This window comes from Pieris rapae, chromosome 7 (genome assembly GCF_905147795.1).
Source record: "Pieris rapae chromosome 7, ilPieRapa1.1, whole genome shotgun sequence".
Lineage (NCBI taxonomy): Eukaryota > Metazoa > Arthropoda > Insecta > Lepidoptera > Pieridae > Pieris > Pieris rapae.
The window spans coordinates 7,101,803-7,122,457 of NC_059515.1; the positions used below are offsets into that span (position 1 = coordinate 7,101,803).

General features: G+C 31.1%; 6 protein-coding genes across 6 annotated transcripts in view; 3 read left to right on the forward strand and 3 right to left on the reverse strand.

The window, feature by feature from the left end:
* Window positions 1–1,758: 1,758 nt before the first annotated feature.
* LOC110996958 (tRNA-specific adenosine deaminase 1) lies at window positions 1,759–3,241 on the reverse strand. Its single transcript, XM_022264870.2, has 2 exons — window positions 2,218–3,241; window positions 1,759–2,054 (listed from the first exon to the last, which is right to left on the reverse strand). Exons 1-2 carry the CDS (start codon window positions 3,141–3,143, stop codon window positions 1,760–1,762), a joined length of 1,221 nt encoding a protein of 406 aa, XP_022120562.2. The 5' UTR covers window positions 3,144–3,241; the 3' UTR covers window position 1,759.
* Window positions 3,242–7,319: 4,078 nt separating this feature from the next.
* Window positions 7,320–7,761, forward strand: LOC110996947 (protein PET100 homolog, mitochondrial). The gene has a single exon (XM_022264854.2). The coding sequence runs from the start codon at window positions 7,473–7,475 to the stop codon at window positions 7,686–7,688; it is 216 nt and encodes a 71-aa protein (XP_022120546.1). The 5' UTR covers window positions 7,320–7,472; the 3' UTR covers window positions 7,689–7,761.
* A 33-nt stretch (window positions 7,762–7,794) lies between these two features.
* Window positions 7,795–10,057, reverse strand: LOC110996946 (major facilitator superfamily domain-containing protein 9). The gene is made up of 5 exons (XM_022264853.2): window positions 9,709–10,057; window positions 9,500–9,631; window positions 9,219–9,348; window positions 8,769–8,987; window positions 7,795–8,534 (listed from the first exon to the last, which is right to left on the reverse strand). The coding sequence occupies exons 1-5, from the start codon at window positions 9,748–9,750 to the stop codon at window positions 7,828–7,830; spliced, it is 1,230 nt and encodes a 409-aa protein (XP_022120545.2). The 5' UTR covers window positions 9,751–10,057; the 3' UTR covers window positions 7,795–7,827.
* Window positions 10,058–10,216: 159 nt separating this feature from the next.
* LOC110996948 (protein spindle-F) lies at window positions 10,217–12,274 on the forward strand. The gene is made up of 2 exons (XM_022264855.2): window positions 10,217–11,353; window positions 11,654–12,274. The coding sequence occupies exons 1-2, from the start codon at window positions 10,618–10,620 to the stop codon at window positions 12,001–12,003; spliced, it is 1,086 nt and encodes a 361-aa protein (XP_022120547.2). The 5' UTR covers window positions 10,217–10,617; the 3' UTR covers window positions 12,004–12,274.
* A 139-nt stretch (window positions 12,275–12,413) lies between these two features.
* Window positions 12,414–14,277, reverse strand: LOC110996949 (39S ribosomal protein L32, mitochondrial). Its single transcript, XM_022264856.2, has 4 exons — window positions 13,938–14,277; window positions 13,616–13,852; window positions 13,409–13,536; window positions 12,414–12,601 (listed from the first exon to the last, which is right to left on the reverse strand). Exons 1-4 carry the CDS (start codon window positions 14,026–14,028, stop codon window positions 12,464–12,466), a joined length of 594 nt encoding a protein of 197 aa, XP_022120548.1. The 5' UTR covers window positions 14,029–14,277; the 3' UTR covers window positions 12,414–12,463.
* Window positions 14,278–16,365: 2,088 nt separating this feature from the next.
* LOC110996942 (all trans-polyprenyl-diphosphate synthase PDSS1) overlaps window positions 16,366–20,655 on the forward strand; it is a 34,642-nt gene continuing 30,352 nt past the window's right edge. Inside the window, exon 1 of the mRNA XM_022264848.2 lies at window positions 16,366–16,617. Within this exon, the coding sequence (XP_022120540.1) occupies window positions 16,468–16,617 (150 nt within the window). The 5' untranslated portion in view covers window positions 16,366–16,467. The remainder of the gene's footprint in view (window positions 16,618–20,655) is intronic.

Below are 20,655 nucleotides of genomic sequence, written 5' to 3' on the forward strand. Positions count from 1 at the left end.
TTTCCTTACTAAGGGTTTTATTATTTAATATGAGATACTTAAGTGATAATATGCACGGTTAAGCATAACTGGATGTGATTCGACCTCTGGGACTATTAATTTAGAATCTTGGTACACACCTGTTATTTTTATGATCTATTATGATGGGCATTGTTCTGTCGTGGCATGTAGGCGGACCTAACAGGAATGTTCAACTTAATCCATCATTTAAAGACAAATATTTATAATATTAAATAGAATCATAATTACAGAATTATTACCAATATCGAATATCGAAACAGATAGTAATAGTATATTTCGGTGTATATCTATACACAAGGAGAAATGCAAATTATTTTTAATTGCCTTCCGGTAGAAAGTGGGTGAACTTGAACACAGTTTGGGCCGGACGAATCAGTTTGATACTTACCCGACGAAATTGCAAGTCCATGTGTTAAAATCATCCTGAAAGTTGTTTTGTAACTATGCCAATAAAGGCCTTCAACTGACTTCCATCAGTGCCTAGCCATAACGGTTAGCATTTTTTTTACTATTTTAACTTAGCATTTGCACCCTCTTAGTGCTTTTTATCTGCTAATTATATAAGTAGTACCTATAGATTGCCGCATTTCTGAAAACACGACAGAATAAATCAAACTAAGTAAAATGTGTGCTATGTGCGGTCCATGATTTTTCTTCGCACGTAAGACGCACGTTTTTTTAAGGGTCCAAAGTTTAAAAAGATTTAAAATCCAAGTTTGCAAATTGTTCCAAATTCTCGTTTTCAAAGAATTGAACCAAATAAACTCACTGAGTAAGTACAAGAATTAGACGTTGTTAATATGTACATACATCTAACAGCGTTTTCTTAAGTTGTGACCTTGAGAACTAAAACATTGTTAACAGTTAAAGTATTAATTACTACAAGAAAAGACACTTAACAGGTTAGGTTCGCCCCGTTCTATAAAAGAAACATATTGAACTACATTTAAAGTTCACGCTATTTGCTTTGCTAAATGTGTTTTTATATAGACATAAATAATTATCGAATGCTGCTTTACCGGACAAGATCTAGATATTACTATCGATCAACTTTCTTGGTTTCATTTATTACCTTCTTATTTGGCGCCTTACTGAAAAGCTCGGAACGCCGAAGAGAGAGAGCTAAGAAGTTTGTTTTTATTCAAAATGTTATCATATCAGCAAGCATAGTCAAATATCTAAACAATTATAAGTTTGAACAGCGTCCAAGTTTATCCTATGAAAATAATTCTTCTACATTTCATTGTAAACACCTTGTACAAGTTACGTAAGTACAATGGCGTATGTTAAAGCATTATAATAAAAGAAATATCAATATTAGGATAATAAACCTAGTGTAGGCGGGGAACACGGGACGCGCGGTGTTTTGTCTACGCGGCAATTTGTTTTAATAAAACCTTAATAACTACCTACACAATCCTTTTATAAAGGAGCTATTGTTCGCTGGTGGCCCCTTTCCAGGATTTTCGATGACTTATGACTGCTTTGTACTTATTTAATATTAATATGATAAGTTCTTTTGTTTTCCTAAGCAAAGAAGCTTTAATAGTTTTTGTTGACTGTAGTGTAATAACATGTGATATTTCGCTTGTATATCAATCAATCTAATAGATATTAAAATATAAACTTAGTAGGGATTGCATGCATCGAATCTACAACAAAATAAAATAGTAGGAAATATACTACAAATAAGGTGATACCTAAATTGATTAAAGAAAATACGATTATTAATAATAATTTAATTTATTTTGAAATTAAAAATGTCTGGTTTTGTAGTCCATTTTTTAAAAAAGGTTTGCTTAACTTCTAACCATTTAGTAACATAATTTGATGACCTTCTCTTGATATCATTATAAGCTATGTTTTTCAATTCTTCATTTTCACAAATTTTGTACAACTTATTATTGCTAAGCAATATTTCTATGAATGCTTTATATAGATTATATTTTGATATACATAAATAATTATTTGGATATTTCTCCTTCTTTTTTGTAACACCTAACTTTTTTCCTTGAACAGCAACTTCAGATAATCTGAAATAAAGGTTTTTTTAACTTCTCTTGTTCAAATTTTAAATGATGCAATAAAATAAATTTTGTCATCAATAAAACTAAATCAAATTAATGAACAAACAACAAGCTTTAGATGTAGACTTATAAAACAAAACATGAGATTTCTAAACTATCTTAAACTCACCCATTATTTATATTCACCCAAATAATACTACTGGGAGCTGGTGTAATTCTTTTATCAGATTTGATGCAAGGTAATGTAATTGTACTTTGATAAATATGATGACTTAAACCTAATTTTGCTTCCAAATATGTATCTCGTGTGAACAGGGCTCTCTTTAAACTGTCTTCTGAATATGGAATACCACCACCAAATATTAAATGTTTTATATAAATTGGTTCAGCTATAAGCAGTGATATTAGGCTACCTTGAATGCCTATGTGTATCCATCGGGCTATTTTATCACTGCATGATAAGGACAGAGTCCTATCTCCCCGGCCTGGTTTAGTCCTTACTTGTCCCAATAAATGATACTCTATGCCAGGTAATTTAGGATCTTGAGTTGAGTTCTCCAAACACTTTGCCCCTGTTCTAAAGACATCACTTCTTGGTTTCTTAATTTGAACTATGCTTAAATCATCTTGAGCGTACCTCTTTGAGCATAATACTACATCTCCAATGTTCTCAATATCATCCGTACGAATAATGGATGCATCTCCACATGGCAACTGAGATGAATAGAACAAAAATTCAACATTTTGTTTTAATCTACACTGGGATTCAACTATTTCAAATATAGAATCTTTGCTTTCCAAACACAACTGAATATTTTTATATAAGTACAAAAGAAACCCACGACGTGCTATTACTTCAGCATGGCTATCATTTAGTATGTTGCCCAAAGGAGACATTTTAGTAGCTCCAATGCATTTAGATCCTGTGCCTAAAGCTACTACTTTATGTTTAGCGCTCTCGACATCATATTGGATTATACAACTCAAAACTGTCCATTCGTTTTCAAGGGGTTTACCCGTTTTTGATATACTAGTAAATAATTGTATGCAATCTTTAACGATTTCATCAACGATACATTGTTTATAACGATTCATTGTTTAGTATTATAAATATTTATTGAATATTTGAAATTTAACTTTCTCAAGTGATCCACATTTTGAATTAAAATTGTTGTATAGTATTATTCAACAATTAACATAATTAAGTACTTAAAAATATGGAATGAAAAATATTATTATAAAAAGTAACTTATGAACAATAAATAACATTGAAATTGTATGTCCTGTAATTCTAAATTCTAATGTTCAAAGAGTAAATTTAGACTCATATGTTGAGTGTTGATTCAACTGTCAACCACAGATAATATGAATCCGTAAATCATTCAGTTACGAAATTTCGTGCGCTTGTTACTATTTTTTGTCGTTTTTCTGTAAGTTTAAGTAGTCAGTAGTATATATATATATATAACACTTAGCTATACATATATCGAGCTTGTTAATTAAATAATCGGTCGACTGTAGGAAAATATATTCAAAGATAATGTTTTTTAATTTTAAGGTAAGAAAGAGGCTTTTTGTGGCATTTCACGTTGAACTCTTATGAAGAAACACGCTCTTAGTGTTACTATTAAAACGAGAAAGGATTACTTCCCGTTTAGAACATTATACTGGAAAACAAATACAACCATCCACTATTTGTGTTGAAGAGGAACCATTTATAACACTGACGTAGATAAAAATTGCCAACAAATTCATAACATAATCGTATTTATGAAGTAAATCACATTACACAGTTTACATATTGTTGCTGTAAAATTTCATTACTCTTCGAAAAGATATTATTCTCATAAATAGACGGTTCAGACATATCAGTCAATTGTGAATATTGTGCTGACGAATAGGCTGGGCTTTGGCTGGATAGTCAAAATTATTGTTTATGTATTGATAAATCGTCGTATCAAACCGATCATTTCGTACTTTGCATTAGTCTTGCGGTATTCGGATATTTTCCGATAGATGATATATAAATCACTAAACTGTGATAATAAAAAAAAAACACCGATCACCATCATGTCCAATAGATTCGTCCTTTCTTTGAATTGTTTTCAAGAGAACGTTTAAATTTTTGTTAGTGTCATCTTCCGGCTCCGCAACTTTCCACTTTTTTGATGATGTCGGCTGTTTACAGAAGTCAATGCCTTGCCAATTACAAGCAATGGACCACCAGTACCTTTTGTTTTCATTGGGATTAGTAAGTTTATACAACGACCTTACGCGGGAAAATACTTAAATAAGAAGAAGTGTATTTTCTGTGATCACCCGCCGCCGCGGGTGTAGCGCTGCAGACGCGCGTTTTTTATTTACATAGAATTATAAAGTAGCGCGGCAGCAGCAATGACTTAACTTGACTCTACGACATCGTGTCTACGTGCTTATGAACGTGCGCACGTTTAGTACACAAATAACAAAGTTTATCTAAACAGTGGCCACTGGTATTTAACGTCAATAATTTATATCACAAAACAATACATCTCACTAGCAACACTCAACTGCAGCTTCAATCATAGTAAGTAGTACAAAATAATATTTTACTTTAACGTCGTCAGAATTTTACAAAAGGCTTAGATTTATAATGCAATGTCTATTCTTTGATAAAATAATATACGTCTGGCAGCCTTTAGATACCCGGTGCTGGGTGTAAACAAAAGTGATGTTATAAAATTGTTTTGTTAAACTTGAGAGTTTTTATAACGCAATATAATAGTACCTACTGTAATAACGGGAATTTACAATACTTTCTCAAACGTAATTTAAATTATTGCTGTCGGAATATATATAATATGATTCCCACACTCAGTGACAATCAAGTGGGCGTTGATGAAAGAGGGGTAGTTTGTCACTCCATTGCTCATTATAAACCGAGATGACGATTTCGATCTCGCGCCTTAATTTGAATATCAAAAGCCTGGCCCATGGTAACGTTGATCAAAAAGGTATCAAATTATATTGATGGGTTTCAAAGTTCAATATTATCGATCGAACGATCATTGTTATATTATAATATGTAAAATTCAACAACTCATGTTTTGTGTATGGACTATGGAGAGAATATATTGATCGTTACATGAAAATTATTTTCTTTTTCAATTTTCTGTGAAATGGTTTAAAACATCAGAGACAATGACAAATAAGTGCAATGGCAGTGGATAAGAGTGCGAATACCAACTCGACCTCTATGTTCGAACACCGAATTAGCACCAACGGATTTTTCTTGCGCGCAAATAAAACTTGCTTTTATGTTGAATAAAAACCTTCGGCAGGAATCTGGAAAAACATTGTCTTAGACACATATCAACGTCGTGACGGTACAGAAGTCTAATCACCTACTTGTCTAATAACAATATAATATTATTGTCTATAAAGTAAATGCAGATCAGTTCCAATGTCAATAAGGGCTGTACACTATTTAAATATATTAATCATATGCATGTTATATTATAATTGCATTTCATACACAAAGGTTGAATTGATTGAGTAAGTTTCGTTCCAAGCGTCCTTAGAAAACTCGTTGTTAAAAATGATCTAACGGTTAAGATTAAACCTTCAGAATTAAATTAATACTTTGCGCTAACGTAGCTGACGGGAACTTCTACTTAATTTTAATGTGAAAAGCATAAAAGCCCTTACGGGTTTCAATGGCGTTGATAACAAATCGGAATCGTGCCGGTCTTACATTAGCACTCGGCACGTTCCGCCTGCACGGCATCTGATAGGTAATGCAAACGTAATGCACTCCCTATTTCATGTTATTAGAGGCTCAATTCTATGCAGGGCAGACAGGTACCTAATATCATTCACAATGATCACAGGCTTGCTCCTACCGATGCTGGAATTAAATTCTTGTGGCGAACAAAATGCCTAAGCACCTATTTTGCAGCTTATGAGATTTTTGTACATTACAGTTTCCCTGAACAAAAATTACTGTTTCAGTAATAGATCCTTCTTTTGATATCCTCCTGTGATAAATATGAAAATTATATTTTGTTTTTAACGCAATTAAAAAAGGAGTAGAGTAAAAATTAAGATGTTATTGAGATTACTCTGTATAAAACATGACTTTAAAACGCGTTGTGAAGTAAAATAAGAAATAAATAAATAATTAATTAATTAATTTTACGTCACGTGACACAATTATCTACTCGGAGCGACGATTTCTTGAAGTTTTATTTCGTAATATGTATTTTGAAACGAATTTAAAATCTTATTTTATTTATTTCATTATTTTTGCATATATAGAACTAGAATTCTGTGTTGATTCGATAGGAACACAAAACCATTTCATAAATTTCCGGCCAAATAGCATATTTAAGGTTAAGGGAATTGTATATTATGTTATTTATCATATGCTCTATATGTGGAAACATCCGTTTATATTTTATCAAAAAAAAAGACCGCAAAAATCATTAACTGTAAGTCTTATGCGTAAACCACCAATACAATTTAATTTTTTCGCATCCTGTTTTTTACTCAATGCAACATTTAACATGTAGTCAGCGTTCCCAACTCTTACGTCTTTTTATGTAGATCTACGCATTTTAGGCCTTTCCCGAAAACCTACGAACTTCAGTCACCGAATCTCGAAAGTCAAGGAATCTTACGTATTTTTCATCAAATTGTAAAATGTATGTTCAACAAATTTGACAGAGTTAGACCGGGAATGGAGAACTTTAAGATACATAAATCTTCAATTTCAAGAGGATCAGCTAATCAAAGCAGATGGGTTTGGCGTCATATTGCCAAAATAAAAAATAATAATACAGCAGTAACTCCTCCTGTCCCAATTTACACAAAAGTTATTAACATTACCACATAGTAGTGCAAATGTTATAAATACTTTTTCTTCAATAAACTTGATGAAAACTAGCATCAGAAACAGACTGTCTATTAAAACCCTCAGAATGTTACTTTTACAAAAAGTGGTCTAAATAGTAAACCTCAGGCAACGCAAGCTCATATTAAGCTTTTTAATAAAAACATGTACAAATTTTATTAACTAGAATATAATAATGAAAAAAAAAACTAGTTTTATTCAGTTTTACCTACCCTAGCCTCTTCATTTCACTCTTAAAAAAGGACGTTGATCCACGAACTTTTCCTATGTTGGCAATGCTGCTTGTAGCATATCGCTAACGTCAAAATAGCCAAATTGTTGAGAAACTGTCAAATGTAAGGCCTGTCTGATCATAGAGATACTGTGACTGATGACATTGTGCAGTGTACTGTTATTGTCAGAACTCAGAACTCGGTACAACTGAAAACCTGATTTAAGAATAAAAAGGTTAATAGTAAAATAAAAATAATTAAAACGTACTACTGTCACTATTTGAGTCCTACAGATTTGGTATATTTTGTCATCAAAACGCAATGGGTAACTGGAAACTGGAAGTAGCTAGGATGGCTATGTATACTTCGTTCCCGGTGGCATTGTTTTTCTATTTTAATCAGCCAACATATTTTGAAGAGTGGGTTACAAACACTAAACGGCAAATACTTCCACCAGAAAATGTTAAAGACAAAGAAGCTTTTCACCAACTTATAAGAGACATGCGGAAAAAGCAAATGCAATCCTTGGATGACTAAGTAATATGCATTCAACTTATAACATTATTTTAGGTAATTATTGTACATAATGAATAGTTATAAACTTATATATATTAAAAATGGGTTTTATTATAAAAACATGACATTATCAACATAAAAAATTTATTCCATTTATTTTTTAATCCACTTTAATGTGCCTAGTTTTGTATCTATAGCTCAATATCAGTGCCATAACATTTGAGCATAAAGATGCATAAATAACATATTTAACACCTAAATACTGACCTATAAGTCCTGCAGCCATAGGTGACAAAACACCAGATAAAGAAGCTACACTATTAGAAGCACCAATCAATGTACCTTTATGCTCTTTATCACTTTTCCTCAAGATCATTTCTAAAGTTACTAATCTACCAACAGCATTCCCTATTGACATAGGAATTAGCCATAATGAATAAAACATTATATTTGAAGATATACAAAGTCCTAAGATAGAAATAGATAATAGTAAAAATATATGATAATTTCTATGGCTAAAATCCTTATCATTAGGGTAATAACTATTAATGTAGCCCATTAAGAAGCTAGAAACAGCACCTATTATGCCTTGGAATGATATTACATAACCAATATGCTTAGGTGACAATTCATATTGAGTTTTTAAATATAAAGCATAATTGGAATAGTATACACCCATAGCAAAACCTAATAAAGCCTTAAATACAAACACCTCCCAGTATTGTGACCAGTCCACTTTAGATAACTCTAGAGCAGACTCCTTACTATTATTATATATTAATTGGAAGATATTTTGTTTGGAATGTATCTGTTTTTCTGATGTCTTTTTCATCTTGATATTTGATTGTGGCAGCATATAGACACTAACTGAAAGTTAATAAATCATTTATTTATTTACAGCATACCTAGGCCAAATAAAGTTTTTATAATAAAGTAATGAGCCTTGTGAATACACAAATTATAACACAATTAAACATATCTGAATGTTCAATAGGGAACATTTAAAGTAGTCAATTTTTAACTCTGGTTATTACCAAATTTAATGTATTATAAATTAATGATAATATACCATAACAATGATAAATTTTTGTCATTAATCACCTGCATTAAGGATAAAGCACAAAGTAACCACTCCAGCTATGTAATAAAATCCATTTTCTGGGTAGTCTTCAGCAATATGGCCTCCAATTATTGGACCCAGTGTCATACCCATTCCAGATATAGCAGCCATTTTCCCAAAAATAGCAGATTGTTTTTTCTCATTCTTTTCATATTCAGGAACTAAAGCTTTTGTCAACAACTGTGTCTGTTTAAATAGCCCTGTTAAAATTTAACCCATTACACCATATTTCTATATGAGTATTACTACAATAATAAAATAAAGTAATGCATAAAACTGGCTAAGTAATTAATTTATACAATTTTATCAACGTATTTGCCATTTGCATTGTCTGACCTTGAAGTTTGCCAACTTGGCTTACAATCTAGTTACAAGTTTTACCATTAAAACTTTAAAAATTCTTAAGTACATATATGTTTTAAGTATCATACCTAAAACAGCTCGTAAAATAATAATGATTGCTATTGAGGTTGTAAATCCCATACATAAGTATGCACCTGCACATACTAATAAAGTATAAATAAGTATACTTCTACAGCCTTTTAAGTCACTTAAACTGCCCTGTAAAGTAAATAAATTTAAATACTTATCATATTATTTTAAAATACTGGTTAAATGTTCATTATTTTCACAGCTTTACACTTCTTTCATAAAACACATATAATTTATCAATTATTTTGTATAGCCAATAATATTAAAAAAAAGGACTTACAATTAATGGACCAGAACCTAACTGGAATCCAGAATAAACTGAACCCAAAATGCCTACATAAATGTGACTTGCACCCAGTTGCCGCACATGACTGGGAATCAAAGGCACAATTAGTCCAACTGCAAGTAAATCCTGAAAGTAATAAATAACACCTTAATTCAATAATATATATTATAATGTACTAATATAGGAAAAATAAAAATACTTACCAAAAACGCGACAAATTTTATTAGGGGAATGGTGTAAGTCATTTTGAAATTAAGAATACTATTTTTGTAACTTAAATGAGAAGTAGAACTAAGTTTGCTGCTTTAATTTTAATAAGCTTTTGATAATAACCACTAAGTGGAATTAAAAATTAATAGAGTATAACATTATTTTAAAAAATTAAATAAAAACTTAGGTTAATTTTTTTAATAATAAAATTTAATTGCAGTCTACAGATGAACTGCGGTCTACCGTCTAATAATTATTAATAAGTATTCTGTATGTGAATATAGTGGTTGTTTGTCCGATGTTACTGACACTTAACACAGATCAACTATCAAGTTGAGGTAAAAAAGTACTCGACTTTAGAGTTTTGTCGTCTCGACAGACAAAAAGAACATAATAGGCACATGAACTTAGTCTAGATTTTTAAACCATAGACAAATTATATTTTTTTTCTAAGGCTATACCTTTACTACATACTTTATACAATATCATCATTCATCATAACAATAATATCGTGATCCTTCATATGCATATAGGAAAGGTCATAATAGGTAGATAATTTATTGTGTAAAGCGTAACCAGTTAGCAGTGAAGTTATTACTCAATTTCATGTTTCTCCTAGTCTGTGATAAAATTTTACAAACAAGTGTGCTGCCAAGTTATAAACAGCATTTGCACGAAATTTTAATTATTTATTAATTACCAAATATATAGTATATTAAAGAAATTTAGAAAACATTATAGAAGACCTTACCAATAAAGCGACCCTTACTAACAACTAAACAATAATTATATTTATTTGGAAAAGTTTCAAAAGACTTTGATGCGAATTGCGACGGGCTGCGATAGCATTTAAAGCTAATTTAAGAACAGTTACCTCTTTATAATACTAATTAGTTTTTACCATGGAGTCGTCATCTATTGTAAGCTTTAATAATGATTCAACTTATCAGACAGCCTTGAAAGGTGACTATAATAACCCCAGTGTACACGAACTAGCCCTTCATGCAATGCGAGACAGGTGCTTACTTCTCCAAAAAAGAATTAATTCATTGGAAAGTGACAATATAAAACTGAAACTTGATATAACAAAAGTCACTGAAAATGCATCATATACACCACTTAGAGACGATGAAAAATGTGCATTACAAGAAAAAATTGCTGAATTAAACAAACAAAAATCGCAGCTTTTACATCATGTATTCATGGTTTCTTGTGAAAATAAAAACCTGTGGACTAAAATTGCTACATTAAAGGGACCAGAAAAAAAAGAATACACAAAGCAACCATTAGTTCATACTAATACATATATTCAAAGCAATCCTAAAACTGCACAATTTCAAGAAAAATTTCCTGAACCAAGTTTAGAAGAAATTTCATTAAAGTTAATAAATAGCTTTCTACAAGAAAAGTCTCAATTGGTTGATCAATATGAACAAATGACACAACTTCAAGGAATGGAAGATGATTGTATTCTGAATCTTGATTCTATAGGATTTCATTACATGGAGGATCCATCAACAGATTCTTTAAAAGAGATTCAGACCCAAGCTGAAAAGTTTCAATCATTAAAAAAAGAGGTTGCACAGCAAGAAAAGGACTTAAAAAGTGTGATAGCTAGAATAGAAAGTTTATTAAGGGGTAAGTTGAAATGTTTAATTTAGAAATTAAACAGCAAATAGTTTACCTGTTCTATGATAATTAACACAAGTGAGTCAGTGTTTGAACCTGACAAAACTATAATTTTATTTTACCAAATATACCAACATTTTATTTATTACCTTTTCTTTGGTGATGAATCCCAACACCACTATGTTATTTGAAAAGATTTCTACTAGTTAATGTTATACTTACAGTTTGGAATAAAAAACATTTATTTACATCTATAAATTAGTTTTTTGAAACATTGTTTTACATGATAAAATATTATACTTTTTGCAGATGGCTATATGTGTCTTGCATGTAAAGCAAATAAAGGTAAACCTATTGAAATGGAAGACAAGGAAACTGAAGTCGTCAATAATTTAGTTAATTTTGCAACACAAACTGATTCAATATTATTTGACAATTTTTCGGACATAAATAGTACATTGAATAAAGGAAGTTTAGAAAGCAATGAAAATAAACAAGAAGATTATGATAAAATTTGTCCAATGTGTGGTGAAACTTATAAAGAAGATGTAGGATTTGCAGACTTCCAGTCACATGTAGAGAGTCACTTCATTGGGGTTACAGAGACTGATTCATTAGAAAATTTAGACATTCATAACTCATTTGAAAATGTTATTTAATATTGTGTAAAATGTTAGCTTTGTTGTATTAAAATAATGGTTCTAGTAATGAACTGAATAATCTAATAAAAATTATGATTTTTGTATTATAATTTAATTAGTATGTATTATTGAGTAATTAGATATTAGCATGTAACATTATGATTTATAAAATATGCCTTGGATATTACAGGTATGTCATTAAAGAAACAACTATCTAAAAAACTTGTTTTGTTAAGTCAAGATTCATTGGAGTATGATTGTTATCTCAGATCTTTTTACCATTATATTATGTTGTTACATAGCAATCTAATCTATTTTTTTATTACTTAAACAAATAAAAAAGCAAATCAATGTTAACATTCTTATAACTGGAAGCTTTTATGGAGAAGTTAATCTAATATTTACATTATGATTAGTAAAAAATAAACTTTGTACTTGACTAATTTAATTCTATAATATATGTTACAGATAATATTTTTTAAGCTAAATCTGTAGGTTTTACATCAGTAGATTCAGATGGTTGCTGTGTAGTTTTTTGTAGAAGATTTTTACTGAAAAATTGGGGTCTTTCCTTTTTCATTTCTATGATCCTTTTTCCTTGCCAAAACTCTTTTAGCTGAAAATTAAAGTTGTGATTTAGTTGTGATAATAACATTATGTTTGTGTGTAATGTGCACTCAGTTTCTGCACTTAGATGCCCATTTGGTCTGTTGTTATTCTAACATTACCTTAATCTTCTCTAGTAACTATTATCACTCCTAATAATTTATTTATTGTTTTGTTGTACAAAAAGTCCGAAAAGTGAACCAAATGAAATGCTTGTACTCAGAGAGTCTGCTCCATGTTTACTTTAGTTTTATTTTATTACATGCAAAAAATATTTTTGCATATTAATAACAAGCAAACAAAAATAAATAGTAATGATAATAAATTAGTCATAAAAATATAGACTGTGTGTGTAAGTTTTTAATTGAAACAGTATTTATTCTTAATTAGGTCAGTGGGAGATTGATGGTATGGAATATTCCATGATAAAAGTATTTTATTTAGGGTGAAACTGAATTTTTTCCTACTTCATAAAAATGATTTCTGCGTGACAGTTTTCTTATTTTTTACTAGGAGAACTGTTATCTGTAACAAATTTTTCTGATGACCTTCACTTGTTACATTTGGAATAGTAAACTACCATATTCTAGAGTAATACAATAAAACTAGTCCGCACCCCAACCAGTAATAGACATTTCCTCCCTCCTCTCATACTTTATATGAGAGAAAAGAGCAAAATAGTTAGATTGCAGAGGCAAGTGCTAACAAACTGACAGCCAACACCTTGAAAATTTGTCAATCTCCCACTGATGAAGCTTTCACTGTGAAGTTTAAATTAAAGGTTTCAATTGCAATCTTAATATATTAAAGTATGTACCTGATCTGGTAAATTTTCCCCATCATACAAGACAATAACATCATTTTCAATAGGTTTATTAGCTAGTTTTTCTACTATTTTTGCTTGTATTTCTTTTGTTTCAGCTTCAACCTTTTTGTAACAGTGACCTGTTTATTAGATATACTTTTTTAAGAATGTTTATATGGTAAAGGTTAGTATAATTTTATCTTAAAAATGTTATATTACCACATAGTCTTCCCCTTTCATGGTAGTGTCCACAATCTTGACAGACTTTAATGTTTGTCTGGGGGACTAACATTTTCCATACATACTCAGGTGATCCAAATTTTCTTTTCCACCTTTTCTCTAATGTTCGTCTAAATTTTGGTACTGCTAATAGAAATCCATCACCAACTATGTCTTTGAGTGTAAATCTCTTTTGCTGCGATACTGACTTCTCGTGCACATATGCTAGAGCTAGTTCTGAAAATAAACATTATTACATTTGAATAAAAAAGGTACCGTTTATCATTTAGGTACTTAGCGAATATTAATTCTCGAATATTACCCTTTGGCGGATGACCAAAGAAATGTTTTGAAATGTTTCTTTCTAATACTTCAAAAAACTTAAAAACGTTTCGTGTCACTCTAGGAATCATGTTAACTTTGCAGAAAATTTAATTACATAAATTTATAGAACGCAGGTATATTTTCGATAAATTAAACAATTAATAAAAATCTTTTTATCTTGATAGGTTATGTTCACAGTTCACCGTAAATCGTAATATAGACTGTCAAGTATAAGTTGGCGTTCCAGTGGCGGCGCCTCCTACAACCCTCTGTGTTGCCACTTTTTTTGTTTAGTTTGGATTGATGGATATTCTTAGATATTACATTAAAGGTAAATAAAAAACTCAATAACAAAAAATTATTTTTTATAGTAATTATGGTCTGTTAGAGGCATTATTCCTTCCATGAATTCTTCAGAGTCATCTGTGTCAGAAGAATCTGAGTCGCTGCTATTCAAATCAATTAAAAATGGTTCCATTACTGTTTCAAGGCGGTTGTCTGTCATACGATAATTATTTTCAACATTTATAACGTGATTACAGTGTTTCTGCCATTCTTCAGCAGTTATTTTGGAAAATGCACTATGGATTCTCTGTTCCATGTTTTCAGAGAGGCCAGTAACATTTGTGTCTGCAAATATTCTTTTGAACGAACTCCAAATGAATTCTATTGCATTAAAGTCACAATGATAAGGCGGAAGTCTTACAGCCTTATGACCATGTTTCTTTAATATTTCATCAATTAAGTAGACATTCTCCTGATTGATTGTTTTTATAATTTCATACAATTCTGCTTTTTTCATGGTTTCCAAGTATGAAAGATTGTTTTTTTTTATGAAATCTTGCATCTCTTGTTTCTTACTGTTCATTGTCACGCGTTTATTTATTTTAATACAGTGATATGACGCATTGTCCATCACTATTAATGAATTGGGCTCTAAGTTTGGGATAAGCTTTTCTTGTAGCCATTTACTGAAGTTATCTCCATTCATCTCGTCGTGATAATCTCCACTTTTGGTCTTAGATTTGAAACACAAAAGACTATTGGGGATAAAACCTTTCTCACTTCCGGCATTCACTATGATCCATCTCTGACCTTCTGAGACTTCTGTAAGGACACCTTCAGTTTCCTCAGACTGCCAACATTTTTTAACTTTATAGCCAGGGTGTAAATAAGTCTCGTCCAAATAAACGATTGGCCTCGGATTGTCACTCCTTCTATTATTGTCTATTTCTCGTAAAAATCTTGATCGCCAGGCAACAACATCATATCGCTCCATGAGAACCATCCTTTTGGATTTATTCTTTTTATAACTAAATCCCAACTTGTGTAGTATTTTTCTGAGAGATTCTATACTACCCTTGAAATTGATGTCTGCCTTTAGATCACAATGTAATTTTCTGAGAGTAGGGACGGAATTATTTAAATAATAAGATTGGATTTTGCGTCTAATAACACAAAGATCAAAGTCATCCAAATCAGAAACAGTTAATTTTCTTTTTCTACTTTTACCTGGAGTGACTAGTTTTATCGTCTTAGCCTCGGAAGTAGTGTTCTCTGGTGTGGAATTGTCATCACAAGCTGTGGATGTGGAAGGTCCTTGAGCTGCTTGATTAGGGACTTCAGTTCTCGCTGTAAAATTACTTTCCATGATTTTTCCCTCTGAAACTATACGGTTCACGGTTCTTTCAGAAACACCTTAAATAAAACAAAAAATATTTTAAGTTATCCATCAATCACATTTACTTTCAAAAGCAATTATTATTTTTCCCTAAATTTGGGGATATAAATATCACTTTTAACTGGCAATACTTTACCTGTCAAAGCCGCTGTTCGAGCATTCACTTGTTGAAATGGAATAATCGGCCCATTGTTACGTTTCTCCTCTTCACAAAAACGTTTTACAGCTAGAATAATTTCTCTAGCTGCACTCCGCACTACCTTTGGCATGTTTCGTAATGATTTTTACACTTTAAAACACAAATTATTAGCACCGACACACGTGAGGCTACCAAGCTGTTAGAACTGTCAACACAACTGTCAAAATTAGTACCTTTTTCTGCCACACGCCAACTTACACATGACAACCTATATGTGAGAAATTTCACCACAGATCTAGTCTGTTGACGGTCTTCTCACTTTACAAAACTTATTCTTGTGCTGAACGGTATTAACTATTATTATGTTTTAATTAAAATGAAACACAGGATGTAAAGATCCCTTTTTATAGAAAGAGTACGTTTCATTATATTCAATCTTAATAAACTTCAAACTGGATTCATTAAAAGAAGTACATTAGTATATTATATAAATTTGATAATGTTTAGTATATATTATAAAAGATGTGCTATCTGTGGATAAGCTTGACAGTGACGTCCAAAAAAGACGTCCTTCTTGACGTGACATTTTATTATCAATCAGAATCAGCTGTCGTAAGTTACAAGGAGGGAGTAAAAGGCCGAGTGCTTGTTTGATAGCAAGATATGTAGGTAGTTCATGTCTTCAAACGTTTCGTTGCAGTTGTAGTTATGGCGTGTTTAAGTTCTAGTAGGCTCTGTGCTCGTGTTCAGGATAAGTTTATGTGTCAATTCGGGCCTAAAGTTCGAAGGCAGACTGTATTTGTGAAACTTAAACCTCCCGGACCAACACCATTGCGGATATTTGGAAAGACATGTCAGGTTAGTTAAATAATTTTACTTACAAAATTCATGATTATCTTTACTGTATTTACATAATAAAATGCTTACTGTACTTCTACATCGTTTGATAAAAACAAAACTCTTACACATTAGTTTTCTGACAGCAATCCTTTTTACATAACAGCATGACATTAACCTATAAGTCAGCTGATCTAATTCGTATTTTTCTTACACAATTTATGAATGAGTCCGTCTATGATAATTTTTAGAAATTTATGTTATTTTACCACTATATACATTTATTTTGTAATAGATATATATAAAATTACCCACACAGTACCTTGTCATTGTTACAAATAAAAATATTGATAAAATAAAAGTGAAACTGCGTTTCGTCGCAGTAGGTACAGTAGTAGTAGGTCGGTTAGCGGCACTGGGCACAGGTTTCTTGAGTTTGTTCGCCGATTTTCTCCATGTTAATAACTTTTACTTTCGACAAATAAACTCTCGCCCCTTTCTTTACCTAGTTTTATGTTAATTCGATAAGCCAAATATGTAGTCACTGGTTTTATTCTCGATTCCATTTCGACAATTTTTTTTAGGATAAAAATAGGTATTATATAAATCGTGTTTATTTTCAGAAATACAAAACTCTAGGCTCTAGTTAACAGGACATTTTATACTTTTCAGCTCCGTTATCACAAATGTCCTTAGAAACTTAGAATAGCGAACGCTGGACGGAATCCCGACTTATGTACCATATATAATTAGTACACATTTAAAAATAGAAAAATCATTAGAACCTCGATCTGAGTTCGATCGCGACTCTTCGTGCTTTCTCGCGCAGCGTGCGAGCATGCAATGAAAAATCTTTATACTCGTATAGTATAGTGGACTTTCTAAACAACAATTATTCTTCACATTAATATTCCATTTAGTTTCTTCTTCAATTGAATAATTCGCCCATTGATTACAATGAACGGTTTTATTCGAATTGAAGGAAAATTTATACGAATGCTGGAGTATCCTTGTTAGTATCCTTAGTTACGAGTATAGTCATGTTTATCTGTAGCATTAAATTGAAAATTTAATAGAGTTTAATAGTCGTTGATAGTTTATGTGTAATATTTTCGGACTAGGGATGTATTGCTCATGTAAACAATTTTACTTAGTGAAAGTTGTGAAATTATTCGACGAATTTTTAATAACTCCGAAACTGGGTAAGCCACCTGACTTGTTAACGTCACGTAGCAGGCGTCGCTGTTTGGTTGATAGCCTTTCTTATTTTATTCTAGTTTTCGCGGACATTGACCTCGTTTATTAAAGAATAGTTAATAAAAGAAATAAAAACTGAATAAAATACTTGAGAATTTTCTTGTAAAATATTCAAGATATATACGACTTTTACGACTGCCTGAAGTCGTCAGAAGAAATCCCTTAGACTCTTAAATAACTAACTGCTTAACGAAACCAAAACAGCTTGCATAGTACAGTACTCTACTTACTCTTGTATGTTCGTTTTTGTTTTTGTTCTGTCGAATAAATTGCACGTAATGAAGCTTACTAGAAATGCGGAACACACAACTATTTGTTCAGTCGACATTATTGTATAAGAGTTTGCAACAACGCATGCGACACAGCATATGTTATTTTCGACTTACAACATTTTCTTTGATTCTTACGTGATTACAATACATATTTTTAGGCGAAAAAAGCTGTATTTGCTGTACAATACTGTTACACAAATATTTCTATTACTACTTACTATTAAAATATATAGCTATCAATTCCCGAGAACGACAAATTTTTATTTTCGCAATCAATCAATTTATACAATACTGTTAATGTTTGATATAGAATTTGAATTTGTGATTTGTTTGGTCATCAGAGTTCTCACAGAAAACTGTGGTTTTACGATTGTGACATGCAGGCCCCTCCTATATTTTGCAATTATTTATTGTTAATCTTATTCACTGTCCGACTTGGGTACATAAGAACATATTTTCTAATACAGCATTAAATACACTGTCTAACTCTTTTAATAACACTCACTTTAGACCATTACATTAATAAATACCATCTAATACATTGGGTATTTTCAATTAAATTATTGTCATAAAACAAATATTTTAAGGTACTTATAATGTGTTATATAAAAATTATTCGTAGTATCATATAAAGTGCAAAATCAACGACAATCTTGCGTTACCAAATGTCTTTCTAAATGCAATTAGACGGTTGAGCAACTACACTTTATTCGACTTGCAAACAATAAAATCATCTGTAAACGCAATATTAATTACTGACAGAAATGTGGGCGTGTAGTTGATTTTTCATTAAATTCATTTTGTTGTTTAGTTGCTTAAACAAATACACTTGGGAATTAATTTTACGATGCTCCACAAACATAACTTCATAATTACTGTAAACTATAAATTTTAAGTAAAGTGTGCACTTACTTATAATTTTGTGTAGGTTTTGGAACCCGCTGCCCACTAAACTCAAACCCTATCTCAATCTATTTTTGACCATCTGAGATAGACATCTTAATCCAAATATTTATAAAAGTGTCAATAACCATCGACGGATTGTAATAGCCATCTATGGATACAAGCTATCCATGGTAGGTCGGATCGCTGTATATGGTTAGATATTGTTTGAAAATGACAGTTCAACTGTGCCAATATCTCAAGATTTTAACTTTCATCAGTTTTTAAAATAATTAAAAACCCTATTTCATATATTTTAATACTATTTGTATGGTTTTATTTACTTTATTTAATTTATATATTGATAATCAAATATTAGTGTAAAGAGCGAAGATATTTCATCCTATCCGTCGGCAAAAATGGATTGTCTTCGTAGGGTTTGGTTTTTGGGATGCAGATAGGAGATCCATCGACTGTCACGGTCTGATTGAAAACAATTTGAGATTGTGGATTAGTTATTGGGTTCGGACGTTAGACGACCGGCAACTTGCGAGCTTTGTAAAATTGTAAATTGATTGATATCACTACTTCATAGCGCAATTGTATTTCCTTAGCCAATTTTAAGATTTACGTAAAATATTTTGAACTTATATACCACTGCATTAAGACTCAACAAAAACTCGGCATTTATTATGTTACTAATCAGTTAGGGAACGCGTGTTGATTAAGTTGAGACCCAATTTTAAAAGCGTTCAAGTTGACAGTGATAATACTTATGAAAAAAATATACACTTTAAGAGTTTTGAGAGCGTAACCGTGCATGTTACAAAACAAGACATTAGTCTCTATAAATACTTGGGATGAAGGTAATATAATTCATATACTTATACGTCGTTGAATATTCACTGATAAATATTAGAATTTCGTATATTTTAATTACAAAAAATGATGCAGTGCAACATGCCTCACTACTTAAATGTCTATAGGCAGTGCACGTAGCCTGCTATACAGATGATGATGATATATAACAGTAACCGCCTGGACAGGTCCAAAAAGACAAAGGAACATGGACAGACTAATAGAGCGATAGGCAGACAAATTTCAAAGGATAGCTGGAATTAATTGGATGACGGTGGCACAAAAAAATAAGGTGGAAAAAGTTTGAGGTGGCCTTCTCCCGGATATCTCAGAATGTACCTTTTTATAAGTCTATAAGATGTGGATGAATAAAGGCTTATTATTATTATTAATTACATAAAATATTTTCTAATTACTGTTGAATAAGATGGTACGGGATTACTTCTGTGTATATTATATTAACATCTATTCGTAAGGCATATAACTTTACTGTGACGCATTTCTAAGAAACGATTAAATTGTTATTAAATATTAACATAATAATAAAAGATGTGGTTTATATTAATTCATATTAATTCAATTGTATGCTATTGCAAATAAGGCTAATCAAAATAAAATATGTCATAGACTTAAATATTTTAGGCAGTATAAAAATGCAATGACTATATTATATTTTGGTTGTAGCTACAGTTGCAGTAGTTTTAAACAAAAGTGTCATATACATATATAGGTTCCTTTTAATCAGCAATACAAAAATGGATAAAATCTGAATACTTTTGTCCATTTTTGT

Coding starts and splice junctions, on each gene's coding strand:
- LOC110996949 (XM_022264856.2), bottom strand. CDS start 14,028: ATGATTCCTAGAGTGACACGAAACGTTTTTAAGTTTTTTGAAGTATTA. Junction 13,537..13,615: donor TGAAAGGGGAAGACTATGTG/GTAATATAACAT, acceptor TCTAATAAACAG/GTCACTGTTACAAAAAGGTT. Junction 12,602..13,408: donor GGGAAAATTTACCAGATCAG/GTACATACTTTA, acceptor TTTAATTTTCAG/CTAAAAGAGTTTTGGCAAGG.
- LOC110996946 (XM_022264853.2), bottom strand. CDS start 9,750: ATGACTTACACCATTCCCCTAATAAAATTTGTCGCGTTTTTG. Junction 9,349..9,499: donor TAGGTTCTGGTCCATTAATT/GTAAGTCCTTTT, acceptor TTTACTTTACAG/GGCAGTTTAAGTGACTTAAA. Junction 8,988..9,218: donor TATTTTACGAGCTGTTTTAG/GTATGATACTTA, acceptor AAATTTTAACAG/GGCTATTTAAACAGACACAG.
- LOC110996958 (XM_022264870.2), bottom strand. CDS start 3,143: ATGAATCGTTATAAACAATGTATCGTTGATGAAATCGTTAAAGATTGC. Junction 2,055..2,217: donor TGGGTGAATATAAATAATGG/GTGAGTTTAAGA, acceptor CCTTTATTTCAG/ATTATCTGAAGTTGCTGTTC.
- LOC110996948 (XM_022264855.2), top strand. CDS start 10,618: ATGGAGTCGTCATCTATTGTAAGCTTTAATAATGATTCAACTTATCAG. Junction 11,354..11,653: donor AATAGAAAGTTTATTAAGGG/GTAAGTTGAAAT, acceptor TACTTTTTGCAG/ATGGCTATATGTGTCTTGCA.
- LOC110996947 (XM_022264854.2), top strand. CDS start 7,473: ATGGGTAACTGGAAACTGGAAGTAGCTAGGATGGCTATGTATACTTCG.